This window comes from Erpetoichthys calabaricus, chromosome 8 (genome assembly GCF_900747795.2).
Source record: "Erpetoichthys calabaricus chromosome 8, fErpCal1.3, whole genome shotgun sequence".
Lineage (NCBI taxonomy): Eukaryota > Metazoa > Chordata > Cladistia > Polypteriformes > Polypteridae > Erpetoichthys > Erpetoichthys calabaricus.
The window spans coordinates 197,006,634-197,024,804 of record NC_041401.2 but is presented as its reverse complement, the minus strand read 5'-3'; the positions used below and the strand labels follow the sequence as shown (position 1 = coordinate 197,024,804).

The window sequence follows — 18,171 nt, the reverse complement described above, 5'->3', positions numbered from 1 at the left end:
TCAAGGTAGAGGCCACGTTCTGGGAATGTCACGTCATTATTTATTCAGTGGCTGTCACACTGCAACAGTCGCTCAGCCAGAGCGCAATGAAGTCACATTGCTGGAGGACTTAATGCTGCTGCCACTTCAGCAGGGCAGTCGCCTAATGTGATTGTGACACAGAAACTGAACGGCAAACGGCCTCCATTAGCCGCTGAAGAGCCGCGGAGGACGACGACAAAACAAACGAGTGGTCGGGCGGCGGCGTCACACAGCAGGGACACACGGGAGACGAGACGGGCCTGAATCTAAAGAGGAGACCAACTGACTGGGGACGCCATGTCAAAGTGGCATCGTGCCGCCTCGCAAATCAACGCCAAGGAGAACAAGCGGGTGAAATCCTGAAATAGAAAATCTAACAAGCAAACCTGGGGGCTCAGCCTGCTCTCGTGTTCTCAGACGGCTTTCTGTAAACGTACTCCATTATAAGGGTGTGTGTGACGTGTGACAAACAGGGGGGCGAGAGGGGGACAGACGAGCGTTGAGCAGATCTTCAGTGACGACTCTGCAAAGTCTGAGATTTACACAATGTGCCCTGGACAGCTACAGCGGCGGCACGCGATTCGAGGGCGAGGTCAAATGTTACCCACGTTAGACCCCCTGGAGCAACTGACAAGACGTCGATTTGTGAACGCCAAGCTCACATTCTGGCATGAAGTTTACCCAACACTAACAGACTTTGAACGCTTGTGGACTTGCACTACGCTTGGGGGGTCAGTGGTGGGGTGAACGAGACTGGCAAAGCCCCTAGTAGGGCACCAGCTGCTCCGCAAAGTTGTGCACATCGCACCCCTCGTTTTCTGTTCTCTGTGGCGCCGTGCCAGCGCAAGTCAAAATGAGGTGACGGACAAAATCACGCAAAGTTGTGAAAGTTAAATGTGGAGGACCGACTGCTGGGGTTACAAGCCCCCCATCGGTATAAAGCGGTGCCTGTGCCGTGTGAAGTGCTCCTTGGTCAACAGAGCGGCCACTCAAACCCGAACGACTGCAGGCCTGACCTTCAGGGGGACTGCAAAGACCCTGAGGCAGGTAGGCAGGCCAAGGTGACCACGAGTCCAGCGTCCTGCACCATCGAAAGGAATGTGGGAACTGGAGGAGGATCCGAGAGATGAGCAAAGTCAAGCGGACTCCGAGGACGAGGCTCAGGGCGTCACCGGCTTGGGGTCTGCAGTGTCAAGTTACAGCGCGAAGTGAACGTCACCACACACACACGAGGGCCGCCGAGGCTGTGGAACTGATGGGAAGCTTTACTGGGTTTGTGTGCCTACTGCCATTGTGTCAAAACCTGCAAGGCCGGACATCCAGGGGCATTCTGGGAACTGGCCGAACATCCAGGTGCATTCTGGGAACTGGCCAAACATCCAGGGGCATTGTGGGACTGGCCAAACATCCAGGGGCATTGTGGGAACTGGCCGGACATCCAGGGGCATTGTGGGAACTGGCCGGACATCCAGGGGCATTGTGGGACTGGCCGGACATCCAGGGGCATTGTGGGACTGGCCGGACATCCAGGGGCATTGTGGGACTGGCCGGACATCCAGGGGCATTGTGGGACTGGCCGGACATCCAGGGGCATTGTGGGACTGGCCGGACATCCAGGGGCATTCTGGGACTGGCCGGACATCCAGGGGCATTCTGGGACTGGCCGGACATCCAGGGGCATTCTGGGACTGGCCGGACATCCAGGGGCATTCTGGGACTGGCCGGACATCCAGGGGCATTCTGGGACTGGCCGGACATCCAGGGGCATTCTGGGAACTGGCCAGACATCCAGGGGCATCGAGGGCATTCTGGGACTGGCCGAACTATTTTGAAGGCTGCAGCAGACATTTTTTTGTTGATTACTTTGTAACAGTGAGGCGTGAGGAACATTCACTCAGACCAGCCCACCATCAATTGGGTGGCATAAAGCTTCTGGGGTGTGCGGAGGTCCGACTACTGGGGATCAGGTGGCCAACGGGACGCATAAAAGGAGGAACGTCCCGAATACAAAACACACAAACTGAAGCGGCCGCTAAAATGGAAACAGCAAACGGATCCGGAATTGAAGTTGGGAGGGACGTTTCTCTGTTTTAAGGACAGACGACAAGTTTTTTGGGACAGGATGGGCTTACTTATTGTGTCTGCTCATTTTTAACGTACTTACATTACCTGCGGCCTTCAAAGAAAACTCCTGTGCATCCGGACACCTCCTTTATATTCGAGCCACTGGAATGCCAGCTTGAATGACTTCGGCCATCTCCCTCCCTGCCGCTCAGTGGCTCTCTTTACTTATTTGGTCTGTCGCCTAATTCTCTGTCCAAGGAGAGAATCTGAAGTCAACAATCACCTAAAATGTACACTGGCACGTCCGAGTGAACGACTACACAGGAGGAGCTGCCATGACACGATGGCCCAGCCAGTGGACCTAACATACAAATACAGAGTGTGTGTGTGTGTGTGTGTGACACACAAGGCCAGGACACAGGAGAGTGAGGTACGCTGGCACGTGGCTGTTGGCGTCACCTGCGATGACCTGAAGGCTGTAAGAAGCTCAGACTGGGCCCCAGTAACGCCATCCTCTGTAGATGGCCGCTCTCATTTCTCCCAATCGACACTTTCAAGGCAGCAAATAACAAAATCTAAAGGTGACTAGAAATCGAAATAATCGAGGAGGCCCCAAAATACACGGTGAGAGTACGACGACTACAAAGTCACCTCACATCCTCACCAAACAAACAAAATACACGACACGTGCAAGAAACAAACGAACAGTCCATAATACACGGAGACCAAAGACACGCCGGGTCAGTTAACGTGAGCCATCGGTGCGGGGAGACCCCCCTGTGTGAGGATGTCCAGCTCTGGTGGTGTGTGGCGGACCAGGATGAAGATGAAGGGCAGTCACGGTCTGCTTCTGGGAGTCAGAGGAGGAGGAGGACAAAGACGTGAGCAGCTTTAACGGACTTAACGCGTCCCGTGAAGAACTCCGCATACATCAGAGAGACAGAAAAAGAACAAACAAGTAAGTCGCTCAAAAATCAGGAGATCACATTTTATCTTCATACTTAAAACAGAAGTACATTGTGATTATCTCAAGCGAGCGATGCATGGAAATATCAACACACACCAAGCATCAGTGTTCAGGAAAGAGACGCACAGAGGGCACAGTGGGCGATGCTGCCAGGTCTTTGGAGGGACGTGCAGGGATGTCTCATATGGCAGCTCTCACCTGACGGGGGGCTTGTGCTTCATCACCGTATAGGAACTGCTGGGCAGGCACAAGAAGACAAGTTAGGGACAACTGCCAAACGGACAGTCAGACTGAGGACCACCGTGTACATCTCTGTGTGTCAAACTCAGCATGAAACAGTCTCCTCTCTTGGCCTCATTTGGAATGGCATGATTCACCAAAGTGGCGGTCCTGCACATGAAGGAAGAGTAGAAAGCCTTGGCACACTGCCTGGCACACCTTTGAAGCTGACGGACCGATGGGAGATCACGTCATCTGAGCCTGAAAATCCTTCCAATGCAACAGTGAAAATGGCAGACTCTACACATCGGGCCCCCACTACCTGAAGGTCTTGTCATGGCGTCCTTCATCTGTTATGCTGTGTAAACCGTCAGTAAACAAAGTTATTTCTCCTATGTGATTTCTAATCACCGTATCACTAAGGGAGGAGTATCACCTTTTTATATTATGTGGGAGATGGCCAGTCGTTCATCCCGGCCAATACCCCCAGGCCACTAGATGGAGCCCTCCCTGTAGCATGGAAGTGCCCCAAAGACCCGCAGGGAATCCTGGACAATGGAGTTTTTATTCCCAACCCTGCTAGACACCGTGGGGCCCACCAGAGGACGCTGCAGGGAGGCTCAAGGACTTACATGTGCCCTATAACCCGGAAGTGCGTCTTAATTACCGCGACAGAGGAAACGACGTACTTCCGGGATGAAGGAGGAGAGTTTTCATCCGACCCGGAAGTGCTAACGAGTCACATGGACAAAGGTCCAGGAGCACTTCCAGGTCATGGACTATAAAAGACTGTGGGAAACCCAGACGAGTGAGCTGAGCTGGGTGGAAGGGTGGCAACACGTCTTGATTGATTATTGATTTATTATTGTGTTATTTATGAGTATAGTGGAGTGGAGTGTGCTTGGTGCACATAATTATTATAAAATAAAGTCATATTGGACTTTTATATGGTGTCTGACGTCTGATCTGAGGGTTCAAGGGGTTGACAGTGCCTCCATCTTTCACAATTATATCAATATACAGTCATATGAAAAAGTTTGGGACCCCCTCTCAGCCTGCATAACAATGGACTCTCCTTTCAACAATAAAGATAACAGTGGTCTGTCTTTCATTTCTTAGGAACATCCGAGTACTGCGGTGTTTTACGAACAAAGATTTCCAGTGACGCAGTTGTATGAAATGAAATGAAATGTGAAACACTGGCTGTGCACAAATGTGGGTCCCCTTGTCATTGTGCTAATTTGAATGCCTGTCACTGCTCAATGCTGATTGGTTGATGAGCTCGTTAAGCCTTGAACTTCATAGACCGGTGTGTCCATCATGAGATATAAAGGGATTTAAGGTGGTCAATCACAGGTTGTGCTTCCTTCCCTTTGACTCTCCTCTGAAGAGTGACAGCATGGGATCCTCAAAGCAACTCTCCAAAGATCTGAAATCAAAGATTGTTGAGTCTCCTGGTTTAGGGGAAGGCTACAAAAAGCCATCTCAGAGGTTTAAACTGTCAGTTTCTGTAACTAAGGAATGGAATCAGGAAATGGAAGGCCACAGGCACAGTTGCTGTTAAACCCAGCAGGTCTGGCAGGCCAAGAAAAATCCAGGAGCGGCATATGTGCAGGATTGTGAGAATGGTGACAGACAACCCACAGATCACCTCCAAAGACCTGCAAGAACATCTGCTGCAGATGGTGTATCTGTACATCGTTCTACAATTCAAACATCTGTACGGCAGGGTTATGAGAGAGAAGCCCTTTCTGCACTCACGCCACAAACAGAGTCACTTGTTGTATGCCAATGCTCATTTAGACAAGTCAGATTCATTTTGGAACAAAGTGCTTTGGACTGATGAGACAAAAATGGAGTTATTTGGTCAGAACGAAAAGCGCTTTGCATGGCAGAAGAAGAACACTGCATTCCAAGACAAACACCTGCTACCTACTGTCAAATTTGGTGGAGGTCCCATCATGCTGTGGGGCTGTGTGGCCAGTTCAGGGACTGGGGCCCTTGTTAAAGTCGAGGGTCGGATGAATTCAACCCAATTTCAGCCAGTTCTTCAGGATAATGTTCAAGTATCAGTCACAAAGTTGAAGTTACACAGGGGTTGGATATTCCAACAAGACAATGACCCAAAACACAGTTGGAAATCTACAAAGGCATTCATGCAGAGGGAGAAGTACAATGTTCTGGAATGGCCGTCACAGTCCCCTGACTTGAATATCATTGAATATCCATGGGATGATCTGAAGCAGGCTGTCCATCAAACTGAACTGGAGAGATTTTGTATGAAGAATGGTGAACAATACCTCCATCCAGAATCAGACACTCATCAGAGGCTATAGGAGGACAGCGTCTAGAGGACAAAAGGAGGCTCAACTAAGTATTGATGTCATATCTCTGTTGGGGGGCCCACATTTATGCACCTGTCTAATTTTGTTATGATGCATATTGCATATTTTCTGTTAATCCAATAAACTTAATGTCACTGCTGAAATCCTACTGTTACCATAAGGCATGTCAGATATTAAAAGGAAGTTCAGCCAATGAGAAAGAAAAATCCAAAGAATTAAGAGGGGTCCCCAAACTTTTTCATATGACTGTAGTTTCAGGTTATACAACACGTCGCAATTACAAAAGAACTCATTCCAACAAGGGAGGTAGCGCCCCCTGCTGGATACACACACGGAGTCAGCTGAGTCGCCAGCCACATCATCATCATATTTGTGAGACAACTCACGGTATTAAAACAAACAAAATGGACGCAGCACTAGTAGCCAGCTAGTTCATCAGCTGTACATGATGAGGTCACTTTTGCTGGTGCGGAGGCTCCAGGAGATATTTGGGTACGAGAAGGGAGCCAGCGATGGTGGAATGGAGTTTGTTGTCACAGCTGATGCTCTCCTCCATTGTTGTTCTGCTGTGCCGCCAGGCTGACTGATGATGACAGCGAAAAACAAACCAAAACATCACACAAACTCCGACCTGAGCGTTCTCATTCAAGTCACATGACCACAAATTGGATGTGTAGCCAATCGAGGACCACACGTTAAAAGAAACTCAAAATTGGATTTCTGTGTCCACCCAGCCCTGAAATCCTCAGATTTGTGTCACATTGAGGCAAAAAAAATGAATTGGAGTCACTCCAGCCTGGCAATGTGAACGCAGCCAAACATACTGGAGAGTATAAGACACCACAAAATCACACACACACACACACGAAAGGAGACCTCCGTGTTCTTCACACTTGTCGTCACCATAGGGTGAAAGCAGCCAAAGTCACATGCCATAACATTCGCTCCATTCTCACTCTCGTATTCTTTGATATGTTTGAACTTTTGTGTGGCGTCTCGACCTGTGAGAAGACACTGTTAGGGGTTTGGGGGTGGCATACACACCAAAGGAGCTTAAAGGAGGTGCGATGAAGAGCGTGGTAACAATGGCAAAAGAAGATGGCGGCCTGTGCGGTGTGAAGACTCGCGAGGACAGCCTTCGCCCTTGAAGAGGAAGAGGAGGAGCGGCGGCCTGACACAGCGACATGAGCAGCTCTTTAAGGAAGGAGCCTGCTGTTAACCTCGAGAGACCCTCTGCGTTCTCAAGGGGGAGCCACGGCCACCTTCTTTCCTTTGCCGGGTCAGAGTGTCGGATGCCCGACCTGCCGCGTTGTTCTTTGCACCCCTTTTTAAGCTTAAGGCAACTAAGGGCAGTGATACACTTGATTTTATGAAAATAAAGGAGCTATGAAATGTGAATGAACAAGAGCTGGAGCCCAATATGCCACGAGACTGGCATAATGCCCATTAACATATAATTAATAAAGAGCACATTCATATCTCTGTAACAACTCGGTAACTGAATGTATTATAAGTTAGGCAACTCACATATGGCTGGCAGCTCAACCAGTTTTGTTCAATCAGATGGCATTGCAGATATCTGCGACGGAGCTCGGATGTACATACAGTCAGACATTACTGGACAGGATGTGTGCCAATGGAGCACATGAAGACGCAGGTTAGGCAGACTGGTGTCGCTAAGTTGGCCCTAGTGGGTGTGTGGTGCCCTGTCCAGGGATTGTTCCTGCCTTGTGCCCGATGCTTGCTGGGATCGGCTCCAGCCACCCAGCCGAGGACCAAATGGGCTTAGAAAAAGGAATGGAACGTACAAAGATGGTGGATTCACAAAGCCGTCAGGCCTCTGCACTCTTTACTGTGTCGTCGATTCAATGGAAAACGGAGAAACTGGCCATTTGTGCCCACCAGTCCACACTCGCCCACCCATCACGACAATCGTGTGCCCATCACAGGCAGTGGCAGGTGTGTACCCGTCTCGGCGGTCTGCTTCATCGCGTCACTTTGTGCGCCCAGCCAGCCCCCGTCCACTCGCATCATTTGGGTAGCGGTGTAAGAATCGTTAGCACTTCATGTTCTACAAATCTGCCACCAGAAAAAGTTCCAGCGTTATTAATTACAAAAGAAAAAGCAGAAGGGAGAAACATCGAGAATCGGAAACACAAATCTGTGAAGCCCCCACTCCCGTTAGGAATATCGGAACTGGAATTTTTTTTGGCTTGTGTGTCAGAATTAACTGCCATATAAAATCAGGGAACAATCTGCCCCCAAAGCAAAAATCATTTACTGTAAATAACTTGAACCCGGACCACTGAGTGACATCACGACCAGGAGGGTCACTTAACCGGTGAAATGTGGAAAGAACTGGGTGGGGACTGGTGGGCGACTTAAATAAAAATAAACGTAAATGTTCTGCTTGTTAATAACTAAGAGCGGCGGCGTGCGATACATGCGCTCACTCCAGCCAAATGAACCACGACACCTGAAGTGAAGGAGTCATCACAACACGATGGTCAACATGACGGTCAGCACGTCACACGTCCACCACTCACTGTGACAGCCCAACTGTCCATCCGAGGGTCTCAAACAGTCAAAGCCTGTCAAGGTGGGAAACGACCCTCACACATTGACCCCTAAAACGAGTCTTCAACAATCAGGACTGCAAACCCCCAAAGACGCCGACTTGAACCCGAGTCCAACACTATGGGGGGGGGGGGGGGGCCAATGCAGCACAATATGAAAAAAAAAAAAAAAAAAAAAAAAAAACCAGCAGAAACAAAGCTGGGACTGAACCTGCAAACCAACACCAAACTGTCAAGAGAGACTGAAGATTTATGACCCCCCAGACTGCAACGTCATGACACCCCCCACCCTTAGAGCTGACGGCGTCCGAGGTCGGAGTGCTGACCACGGGGAGAGAAAAATAAGCCCACTCAGCCACACGGTAATTAGCAATTGATTTGGTGTGAAGAAATGACACTAACTCATCACGAGCGGCCCACCGAGACATCGGGCACTCCTGAGCGGGTCGAGCAATGCAAGTGCAGGGGTGACGTCACTACAGAGACACGAGACCACCTAGAGAATCCAACCATTAGCTCACAAAGTTCGACAGCACTTCAAGAGCTGGGAGGTCAGGCCGGAGTTCACTCACCGTCATCCAAACCCGAGCCGAACGTTCGTTTGATTGTCTGTTGGTCCGCGGAACTGGAACTCTGTGTTGGGGTCCCCTCACCAGACTCCGCCTGACTGGGACACTTACTGAGACCGATGGCCTCCACCTTCTTCTACTCCTCTTTCTGCAGCCTCAAGTTTCCTAAACCGAATCCAGAGTGCTGCACGGCGTAATGGCATCTCATGTCACACATTCAGCCCACAATGCACTGCGCTCTGCTCTTGACGTGAAGTGTCCTCCATAATCCCTCTGCGGTCTGCCACGAGTTTATCTGGAGTGCTGTTTTCGTTTTATTAAACTCACGTGCAGAGCTGTGCAGTCGGAGCTGTGGAGTCGGTGGTGCCACAAACCGAGGAGTCAAAGGTTCTGTGCCAACTCCACAGGCCACCTTTCACTTGGATACTGGAATGTAACAACTGGAAACCAGCTCAGTCCAGTCCAGGGTCACGGGGGCCTTTGATTGGCTCTCACAGTGAGGATCTCCTTCTGGTGGAGCTGTTCATGATGGCGTCTACGAAGGAAAGTCTGCCAAGTTCACTGAACGCTGAGTGAGTGGGTTACACCCGATTATAGATAAGGATTAGGACCACTCATCCACACACACCCTGTGTGTTCTTAACACTCCCTTTTTCATTGCAGAACACCAAGAAGATGTGGCAGCAAAAAATAAACCCAGCCACCCCAAAGTGGCGCAGACCACTGCATGGCCCACGGTCACCACATTCTGAAGCCTCCACCAGCCTTCACCCGAGAAGTGAGGAGCTTCACCAAACCACAAGGAGGTCCAAATTCCAGAAAGGCAGGACTCAAGTGCTGTGGAGGTGCATGAGAAGGCCAGGTGACCCCCTTAGTAAACCCCCCCGTCCCCCTGCTTATCCATATGGTTATCTGATCAGCCAATCAGATGCCAGCAGCGTAATGCATGAGGCCTAGCAGATCGAGGTCAGGAGCTTCAGTTCATGTTCACACCAAGCACCAGAGGGTGACCCCTGAGATTTTGACTGTGCCAGACGGGCTGCTCTGAGTTTTCACGCACAACACTCTTCAGGGCGGTGATTCTTAATCTTTTTTGAGTCACAGACCCCTTTAAGAATCTGATGAAAGCTATGAAATACTCACATAAACACAACTTTGCCTGCCATGAATATAAAGTTCTTTATCGAGATTTGATCGTCTGAAATATAAAGAGTTACTAAACGTTAACGTAAACCATCTATAAAGAACACAAACAGTAACGGCCACTCCTTCTAATTCTGAAACACAATCCTCCATCTACCACCGCCACGTCTTCTACTGCCATTCCTACTACCACCCTAAATCAAGAGGACCAGGCTGTATAGTGAATAGAAATCTTCATTTTTATCTGACCCTCACGGACCCCCTGAAACCCATTCATAGGGGTCCACAGACCTCAGGTTCAGAACCCCTGCTTCAGTGTTCACGTTCAGTGAGCAGCAGATGTGTGGGCAGCATGAGGGGTCCGAGCAGAACGGCCAGCCGACAGAAAGGCTACGACGACTCCGAGGACCACTCTGTACAACTGTGGGGGGCAGAAAAGCATCTGAGGACGCACAACACGTCACACCTGGAGGCAGATGGGCTACAACAGCGGAAGACCCCGTCGGGTTCCACTCCTGTCTGCCAAGAACAGAAAGCTGAGGTGGCAGTGGGCACAGGGTCACCACAACGGGTGGCGCAGTGGTAGGTAGTGCTGCTGCTTTGCAGTAAGGAGACTGTGGACGATTGTGGGTTCTCTTCCTGGTTCCTCCCTGTGTGGAAAGTGCTATATAAATGTAATGAATTATTATTATTATTATTACAACTGGACAGATGAAGACTGGAAATGCACAGCCTGGTCTGATGAATCTCGATTTCTGCCGACGCACACAGATAGCAGGGTCAGAATTTTGAATCCACGCACCCAACCTGCCTTCTTGTGTCGACGGTCCAGACTGCTGGTGATGGCGGTCTAATGGTGTGGGGAATGTTCTCTTGACAAACTTTGGGCCCTTTAGTACCAATCAATGGTCGCCAAGTGGAGTGTTGTTGCTGACCACGAGCACAACTCACCCATCGCCTGATGACTACCTTCAACATGACACCGTGCCACGTCACAAAGCCAACTGCTTTCATGAATGGATCTGAGCCCAGCAGGACACCCTGAGGATAAGGTGGAATGGCAACATGAAGGTGCAGCTGACACATCTGCACAAACTGGGTGATGCCAACATCTCAGCGGGCACTCTTAATCACATCTTTGCCAGAGTGATGCCACAGGGTAACCATTTTTGGCTCCCAAAAGACCCATTCATGTGAAGATACCAGAAAGACCCTTTAGATCCTTAACAGACTCCAACAAGTATGACTAGAGGGTAACAGATTTGGGAAACACCAGTGGGTCCTAATTTTAAAAGCATGGGAAAGGCGCTCTATAAATCACATTTATTACTACTGCATACAATAACCCAGGCAGAGCTCAGGTTTTCTTCATCAGTTAATGTCCTGCTGGGTCAGATGTTTCAGATGTTTCCCCGCATATGAGGACGTTCTTTCAAAGCACAAAGAACCAACTTCACCTGCACGGCACCCGTCTCCATCTGAAGGAACCGCACAGCCCAGTAAAGTGCCAACATCCTTAAGAGTGTGCACCATAATCTCCAAGGATTATTTCCACCATCTTGTGGAGTCCGTGGCACAAACACCAACAGGAGGTCCTCCCCAGTCCTAGGATCGTGTGCTCCTAAGGATTTGCTCAGTGAGTGTCACTTGACTGTCAGGTCCCTTTATACGCCCTTCACTGTGCTTACGGATGACGATGGCGCACCAGGTGGCAGAAGTGTTGTCAAGGGGGCAGAGTGCCTTGAAATTCTGACTCAAATGTCTGACTAACACACATCAAGCACCATCATGAACAAGAAGGTATTGGCCAGAGAAGTTTATGGCCACCACACTGTCCAAGGTGAATTTATTACTTTGTCCCCAGTGTTTGGCCTTGCTTTGTGCTTCATGTGCTACAGTCTGTTCCAAGCTTTGCCACCGACTAAACTTGACCCTCCTGGGCAGCGACCACCACATTCTACACTGGATTTGCACAAAACGCCCTGTTTACACAAGAAGAGCAGCGCGGAGACTGCAATCCCACCCTTGTTTGCTTTCAAAGGCGGAAAAGGAGAGCGAGACATCCTGAAAGGTGTGCAGTTTGCCGCCCTACCTGTCCGACTGCGAAAGTGGGAGGGGCCTGCGAATCGACACCACAGACACGCGAAAGAAATCACAGCCACGAGTGGCGCCCGCCGTCGGTCACCTAATGCACGGACTCGGAGCTCCGCAGCCCCGCACGCCAGCCCACCGGACTACTCGCGCTCAGAGCTACCTGCCGCCAGGAGACCTCCCCCCGGTACCGAGCCGAACTGACCCGACCAGACGGCGTCCTGCTCTCCCCGGCGCTCACCGAGTAGTACTTGTTCCGCGCACCCCTCAAAGTCGCATGTCACACAAGTTGTCGCCGCTGCCGCTGCCGCCACTACCACACTTGCTCAACTTTCAGCATGCGGCGGCTCGATTGCAAAAACTTAACTAACTAGCAGGAGCGACACCGATCTTTCTCGTGCCCTCAGTCCTGGAGGTGCCGGGCCACGCGATACGCTGGGTTAACGAGCGAGACCCGCAGCCCGCCATGGCGAGAAGTCCCTTCAAACAAAGACTGCAGCGCCCCGCTCGCGGCACACCGAGCCACTTACCGTAAGTACGAAGAAAAGCGCTCTCACGTCCCTCATCCTGCTCCCGCAGCAAATCCAAGTAGCCATGATGCAGTTGCCACGTCTGGACACGCATGCGCACTTCAGCGCGCCTCTTCTGGCGAGGGGCTTTCTGGGATTCGTAGTTCCTTAAAGCGACACGGCAGCCGAGGCGTGAATGGAGGGGAAAAGAGCGACGAACTACAAATCCACGTAGCCGCGCAACATGCCAGGCACAGAAATGCCACTCGCTGCCCAGGTTGCCAAACTTTATTCGAATCACTGATAGGATGCTCTACACAGGGGCTCCCGGTTGGTGCCAACTATTTGTTATCGATTATTATTCTAGAGTGCCAGTTGTAAAGTATTTAACTTTATAAGATAGTAAGAGTCGTAATTTGTTACTGGTGTAGACAGATAGAAGCGTTATCAATCCTGATGTGGAAACACACGTATAACAAGAATCATCAAAACGTTATGTATGTTAAGAAGGCGCAAATACACATAGAACAAGAAATATCTATGCATATGTTAACAAAGCGTAGGTATTTGCCAAGAGTAAAGTGATTGGAAATGGACATAATTCAAAGTTTACAATTTCATAGTACAAGGTGTCAGTGACTGGCACAGAATAGTGGCACACAGCGTCATTGTGTGCTGAATGGCACTGCGCTGGTCTAGCAGACATCTTAACAGACAGAGTCCACAAGACCACCTCAACGGTGGGGTGACTCTCTGGGCGAAGCAGTAAATGGTGCCCGGCCACCCGCTTTGCTTTGAGTGGGACCCTCACAGACAGACCCGGGCATAGAAACCTGGAGACGTGACAGAGGAGCCAAGACTGGGGAAATATGGAGGGTGTGGCCTGTATGGGGCGCACCTGCACCCCAAACACCCAGATACAATGAGACCACCCAGTCGCGAGTTCAGGGAAAGACGTTTTTAATTTAAACAATTCCTTCCACAGGTTTTCAGCACCACATAAACCAGTTCAGTTCTGTTTCTTTCCTTTCTTTTACTTTTCCACCTCGTCCAATTCCTCCGGACACTGACACCTTGATGTAGAGGTCAAGGGAGAATGCAGGAGATAGACACACGTCTGGGCCAGGTGGAAGCACCCCAAGGTAGAGGGGTTGTTCCCCTGCAGCTCCCCTTGGTGCACCCAAGTACCCCAATAGGGCTACCCTCAGGACTACAGCTCCCAATATGCCCTGTGGGTTAATAAATGGGAGTTCCACCAGAGGGATGCTGCCACCCTGTGGATAGGGGGAATATCTGGCCTCAGGAAGCAGTCTCCCCCTGTCCTTCCATTATGGCCTCCCAGCTGGGAAAGGTACCAGCAACCCACTCGACTGGCATGGGTGTCCTTCCACGTCTCATAATGGCCTCCCAGCCGGGAAAGGAAACAGTAACCAACCCGGTCGGGATGCCCGTCCATCCATGTCCTTCCATTATCAGGGCTTCCTGGCTGGGCAATGAACCATCCACCGCTGCCAGTGTGCCAGTCAACCCGTGTCTTCTATGACAAGAGTCTGGACACAAAACAGTGGATGTGCAATCTGAGAAAGTCGAGGAGCTCATTCAGTTACTGACAGCAGTGTTGGTCTCCGAGAAATACGCACTTGAGGGGTGACACGTCAGAAAACATGGAGGAACTGGGCGCAGTTATCAGGCTTGATTGATTGATTGATTGATTGATTGATTGATTGATTGATATGTTTGTTTGTTTCATTAGCTGTTTGTCTAAAGTAAAAAACAAAAACACATTTGTGTGACATAATCATATTACGAGTTACACAACCTGTAGCTCTCTGTTTAAACCGCCACTCAAACAAGAAGCTTATGATGATGGTGACAATCTTATTATAATTTGATCAAAGCAGCTCAGCAAATCTCTGCATTGCATTTAATTGATGAAATACGTTGACAAACGTAATATAATCATACAATTCAATGAAACTGAAGTATATTATCTTTACTATTATCTGGGTCCAACATATGCATGGAATGCAGCCATTCAATCAACGCACGACTTCAGTGATGGTGGACAAAGTCAAAGGGTTATCTTCCTTACTTTCAGTTCATTTTCTTTCCTCCATCACGGGAGACAAACGAGAGGACCGCCAGCGCTGATTTGGCTCCATCACCAGTTGATCCTGCAAGCCCTCAAACTGTCACACAGAACCTGAAGTACAGACAGGACCCCCGGATTGTGTGCTTTGGTAGTCCTCATGCAGGGGGGGGGGGTTATGTGAATCGTGTGCTGTGTTTCCATCTATGATCTTTCAGTTGGAACTGTCATTAGATCCACTTCAGGGGGGTTCAAACCTGAAATGCAGCTCCCCAGCAACACCTGTGTCCTACGATGGGGACCCCAATCTGAAAGTTAGAGCACAGCCCAGTTAGAACTCAAGCTCTGGTGAGATTTGTTTGTGGGGTCTAAAGCTGAATAAAGGGGGTAAGATGGCTAAAGAGAGACAGACATACTTGTCTGTCTTTTAATAGGGAAAGCTACTCTTCAATGTGGCCACTTTGAAATGATGCAGCCATTCTCATATAAATCACCAGAGAAGAGCAGACCAGTGGTGTCTAGTAAGAAGCTAGTGCAAGAACTCCAAATCCCATGAATCAGTGCGGCAATCAGAGGGCAGACCGGCAGTGCACTGCAATGGCTCAGGCTGCCACATTGATTCTTGGGATTTGGAGTTCTTCAGCCAGCTCATTACAAGAGAATGGTGAGCAGCGACAGTCGAGGGGGCCGCTTGTTTTATTAATCACATCATTCACTCGGAGATGTATGAGGTGGGATTGATGACAAAGCTAAAAAACGACAGAGTCAATGTGACTCATGTGACAACATCCAGAGGATTCCTCAAAGTGACTGGCGGACACAATTGGCTTAATGGCCCCCCTGAAGGGGCAGACTGAAGAGACAAAGGAGGGTCAATTGGCAAGCAGTGGCCACTCTGAGCAACTCCTGTCTATCTGTCATATAGTGCCTTTCATCTATCTATCTATCTATCTATCTATCTATCTATCTATCTATCTATCTATCTATCTATCTATCTATCTATCTATCTATCTATCTATCTGTCATATAGTGCCTTTCATCTATCTATCTATCTATCTATCTATCTATCTATCTATCTATCTATCTATCTATCTATCTATCTGTCATATAGTGCCTTTCATCTATCTATCTATCTATCTATCTATCTATCTATCTATCTATCTATCTATCTATCTATCTATCTATCTATCTATCATATAGCACCTTTCATCTATCTATCTATCTATCTATCTATCTATCTATCTATCTATCTATCTATCTATCTATCTATCTATCTATCTATCATATAGTGCCTTTCATCTATCTATCTATCTATCTATCTATCTATCTATCTATCTATCTATCTATCTATCTATCTATCTGTCATATAGTGCCTTTCATCTATCTATCTATCTATCTATCTATCTATCTATCTATCTATCTATCTATCTATCTATCTATCTATCTATCTATCTGTCATATAGTGCCTTTCATCTATCTATCTATCTATCTATCTATCTATCTATCTATCTATCTATCTATCATATAGCACCTTTCATCTATCTATCTATCTATCTATCTATCTATCTATCTATCTATCTATCTATCTATCTATCTATCTATCTATCTATCTATCTATCTATCTATCTATCATATAGTGCCTTTCATCTATCTATCTATCTATCTATCTATCTATCTATCTATCTATCTATCTATCTATCTATCTATCTGTCATATAGTGCCTTTCATCTATCTATCTATCTATCTATCTATCTATCTATCTATCTATCTATCTATCTATCTATCTATCTATCTATCTATCTGGTGGCTGTCACTTATAACTATGTAATAAACTGTCTTTGATATCTATCTATTTGTATTATATAGTGCCTTTTACATTTTTCACAGTGCCAGTTACTTTTCTATTGTCTCTGGTATTGTGCCCTCTGTCTCATATAGTGCCTTTCCCATCTATCTGTCCATTGATCAAGTGATGTGTAATTGAAGGCACTAATTCCTTATTATCATTTAGTTAATTCCACATTCATATAGCGCCTTGGCCATTCTGCAGATGTGATGCTTGTCCTGTAGCCTCATGGTATCTGATGTCCTCGGCCCACTAAATGGCCACCATGTCCCCGTCGTCTCCTTCTCCCGTCCCACTCGGTCCTAAAGCCGGATTCTGCATTGCACCAAACGGCCCGGTGTACAGCAAGGCCGCGTGCAGCGCCTGACAAAGCAGACAAAGTCAAATTTCTCTTCCCCAGATGACATTCATTTTGTTGCTAATTAACTTCAAGGTTTCCCTCATCACTGTGAACTCTGGCAGCCACGCGGTCCATAAGGGCGTCTTTACAATTCCCCTGACAAACCAGCGTCTGCCGTTTCCATCTTCTCAGCCATGAAGCGCACGATTAAAACTTTTGTGATTTTCGAGGGGGTTCCTGTCCGCTGTTCACAGGCCCCTCGCACCACGAGATGTTAGCAGGCTGGCAGGGCGGTCCGATTAGCTCCCATACTAATGAGGCTGGCGGAGCGCGATGCCCACATACACTTTCATTTAGAAATCCCATCTATCTTAAAAAGAAAGGCAGCCAATCAATGGCAGTCCATCTAATGCACTGCTTGGACATTAATATGGATGACGGGACGGAGCTTCTGACTGGTGGGTTACCAAAGAGCATTTAGCACTTGGAGCAGGACACATTTTTCACGCATTAAGAAATTGAATGACTTGGCAGAGGGCTGGAGACCCCAGTGATGCCAGAAACGAGCAGACAGATTCTAACTTTATTGAATCCAAAGCAACTTCCAAGTAACATTGGAGAACAACATGGCATAGTGGCTAGTGCTGTGGTCACGAGTCCTTGGCTCATCTGGCGTGTCCCTCCATGTTAGCCCCTTGGTTTGAGTGTGCCCTGCAGTGCCCTGACGCCCCATTTGGGGTTAATTCCTGAACTGTGATGGTGTGGGGTGGGGAGCTTAGGAACACCAACAACCTGCACTGTGAAAACGTTCAGGTGGACCACTAGGGAGTCCATCAGAGGGGTCTGGCACATCACATGACCATTGCACCTTTGGCACCACTCCCCACATGTGACCTGTAAATCTGGCAGTCGCCTTGTCCCACAGTGAAAGCAGAGTCTCAGACTCGCTGGTGCCAGTCGGTGTCATGTCAGGGTGGGCTGCGGCCTCAGGTTTGGATTTTCTGGTTTTGAATTTGTTCGTTTTGACGGTGACTCTCGTTTTTCCCTCTGCTTTTGGTTTCTTGTTATCGTTTTGACCCCTAATAGATGTGCTGCCTTTTTGCCCCACTTATCGTTTACTGACCTCACTCAGACAACAAGGGGGTCCAGGATTTGAACCCAAGACACGGGACCTGCTGCACTATCATGCCACCACTGCACACATATATACATCCAGCCATCCATCATCCAACCCGCTATGTCCTAACTACAGGGTCACGGGGGTCTGCTGGAGCCAATCCCAGCCAACACAGGGTACATGGCAGGAAACAAACCCTGGGCAGGGCGCCAGCCCACCGCAGTAGACACATATATACAGTATTTGTAGACAGAAATACTTAAAATGCTTACTAG

General features: G+C 48.7%; 1 protein-coding gene across 2 annotated transcripts in view; it reads right to left on the bottom strand.

Moving 5' to 3' along the window:
* pdia5 (protein disulfide isomerase family A, member 5) overlaps nucleotides 1-18,171 on the bottom strand; it is a 140,488-nt gene that overhangs the window by 86,330 nt on the left and 35,987 nt on the right. Inside the window, exon 1 of one of the 2 annotated variants that reach the window (XM_028808079.2) lies at nucleotides 12,526-12,630. The exons of the other annotated variant lie outside the window; for it this stretch is intronic. Within the exon in view, the coding sequence (XP_028663912.1) occupies nucleotides 12,526-12,591 (66 nt within the window). The 5' untranslated portion in view covers nucleotides 12,592-12,630. Of the gene's footprint in view, nucleotides 1-12,525; nucleotides 12,631-18,171 lie in introns of those variants that run through there. 2 annotated transcript variants of the gene reach the window in all.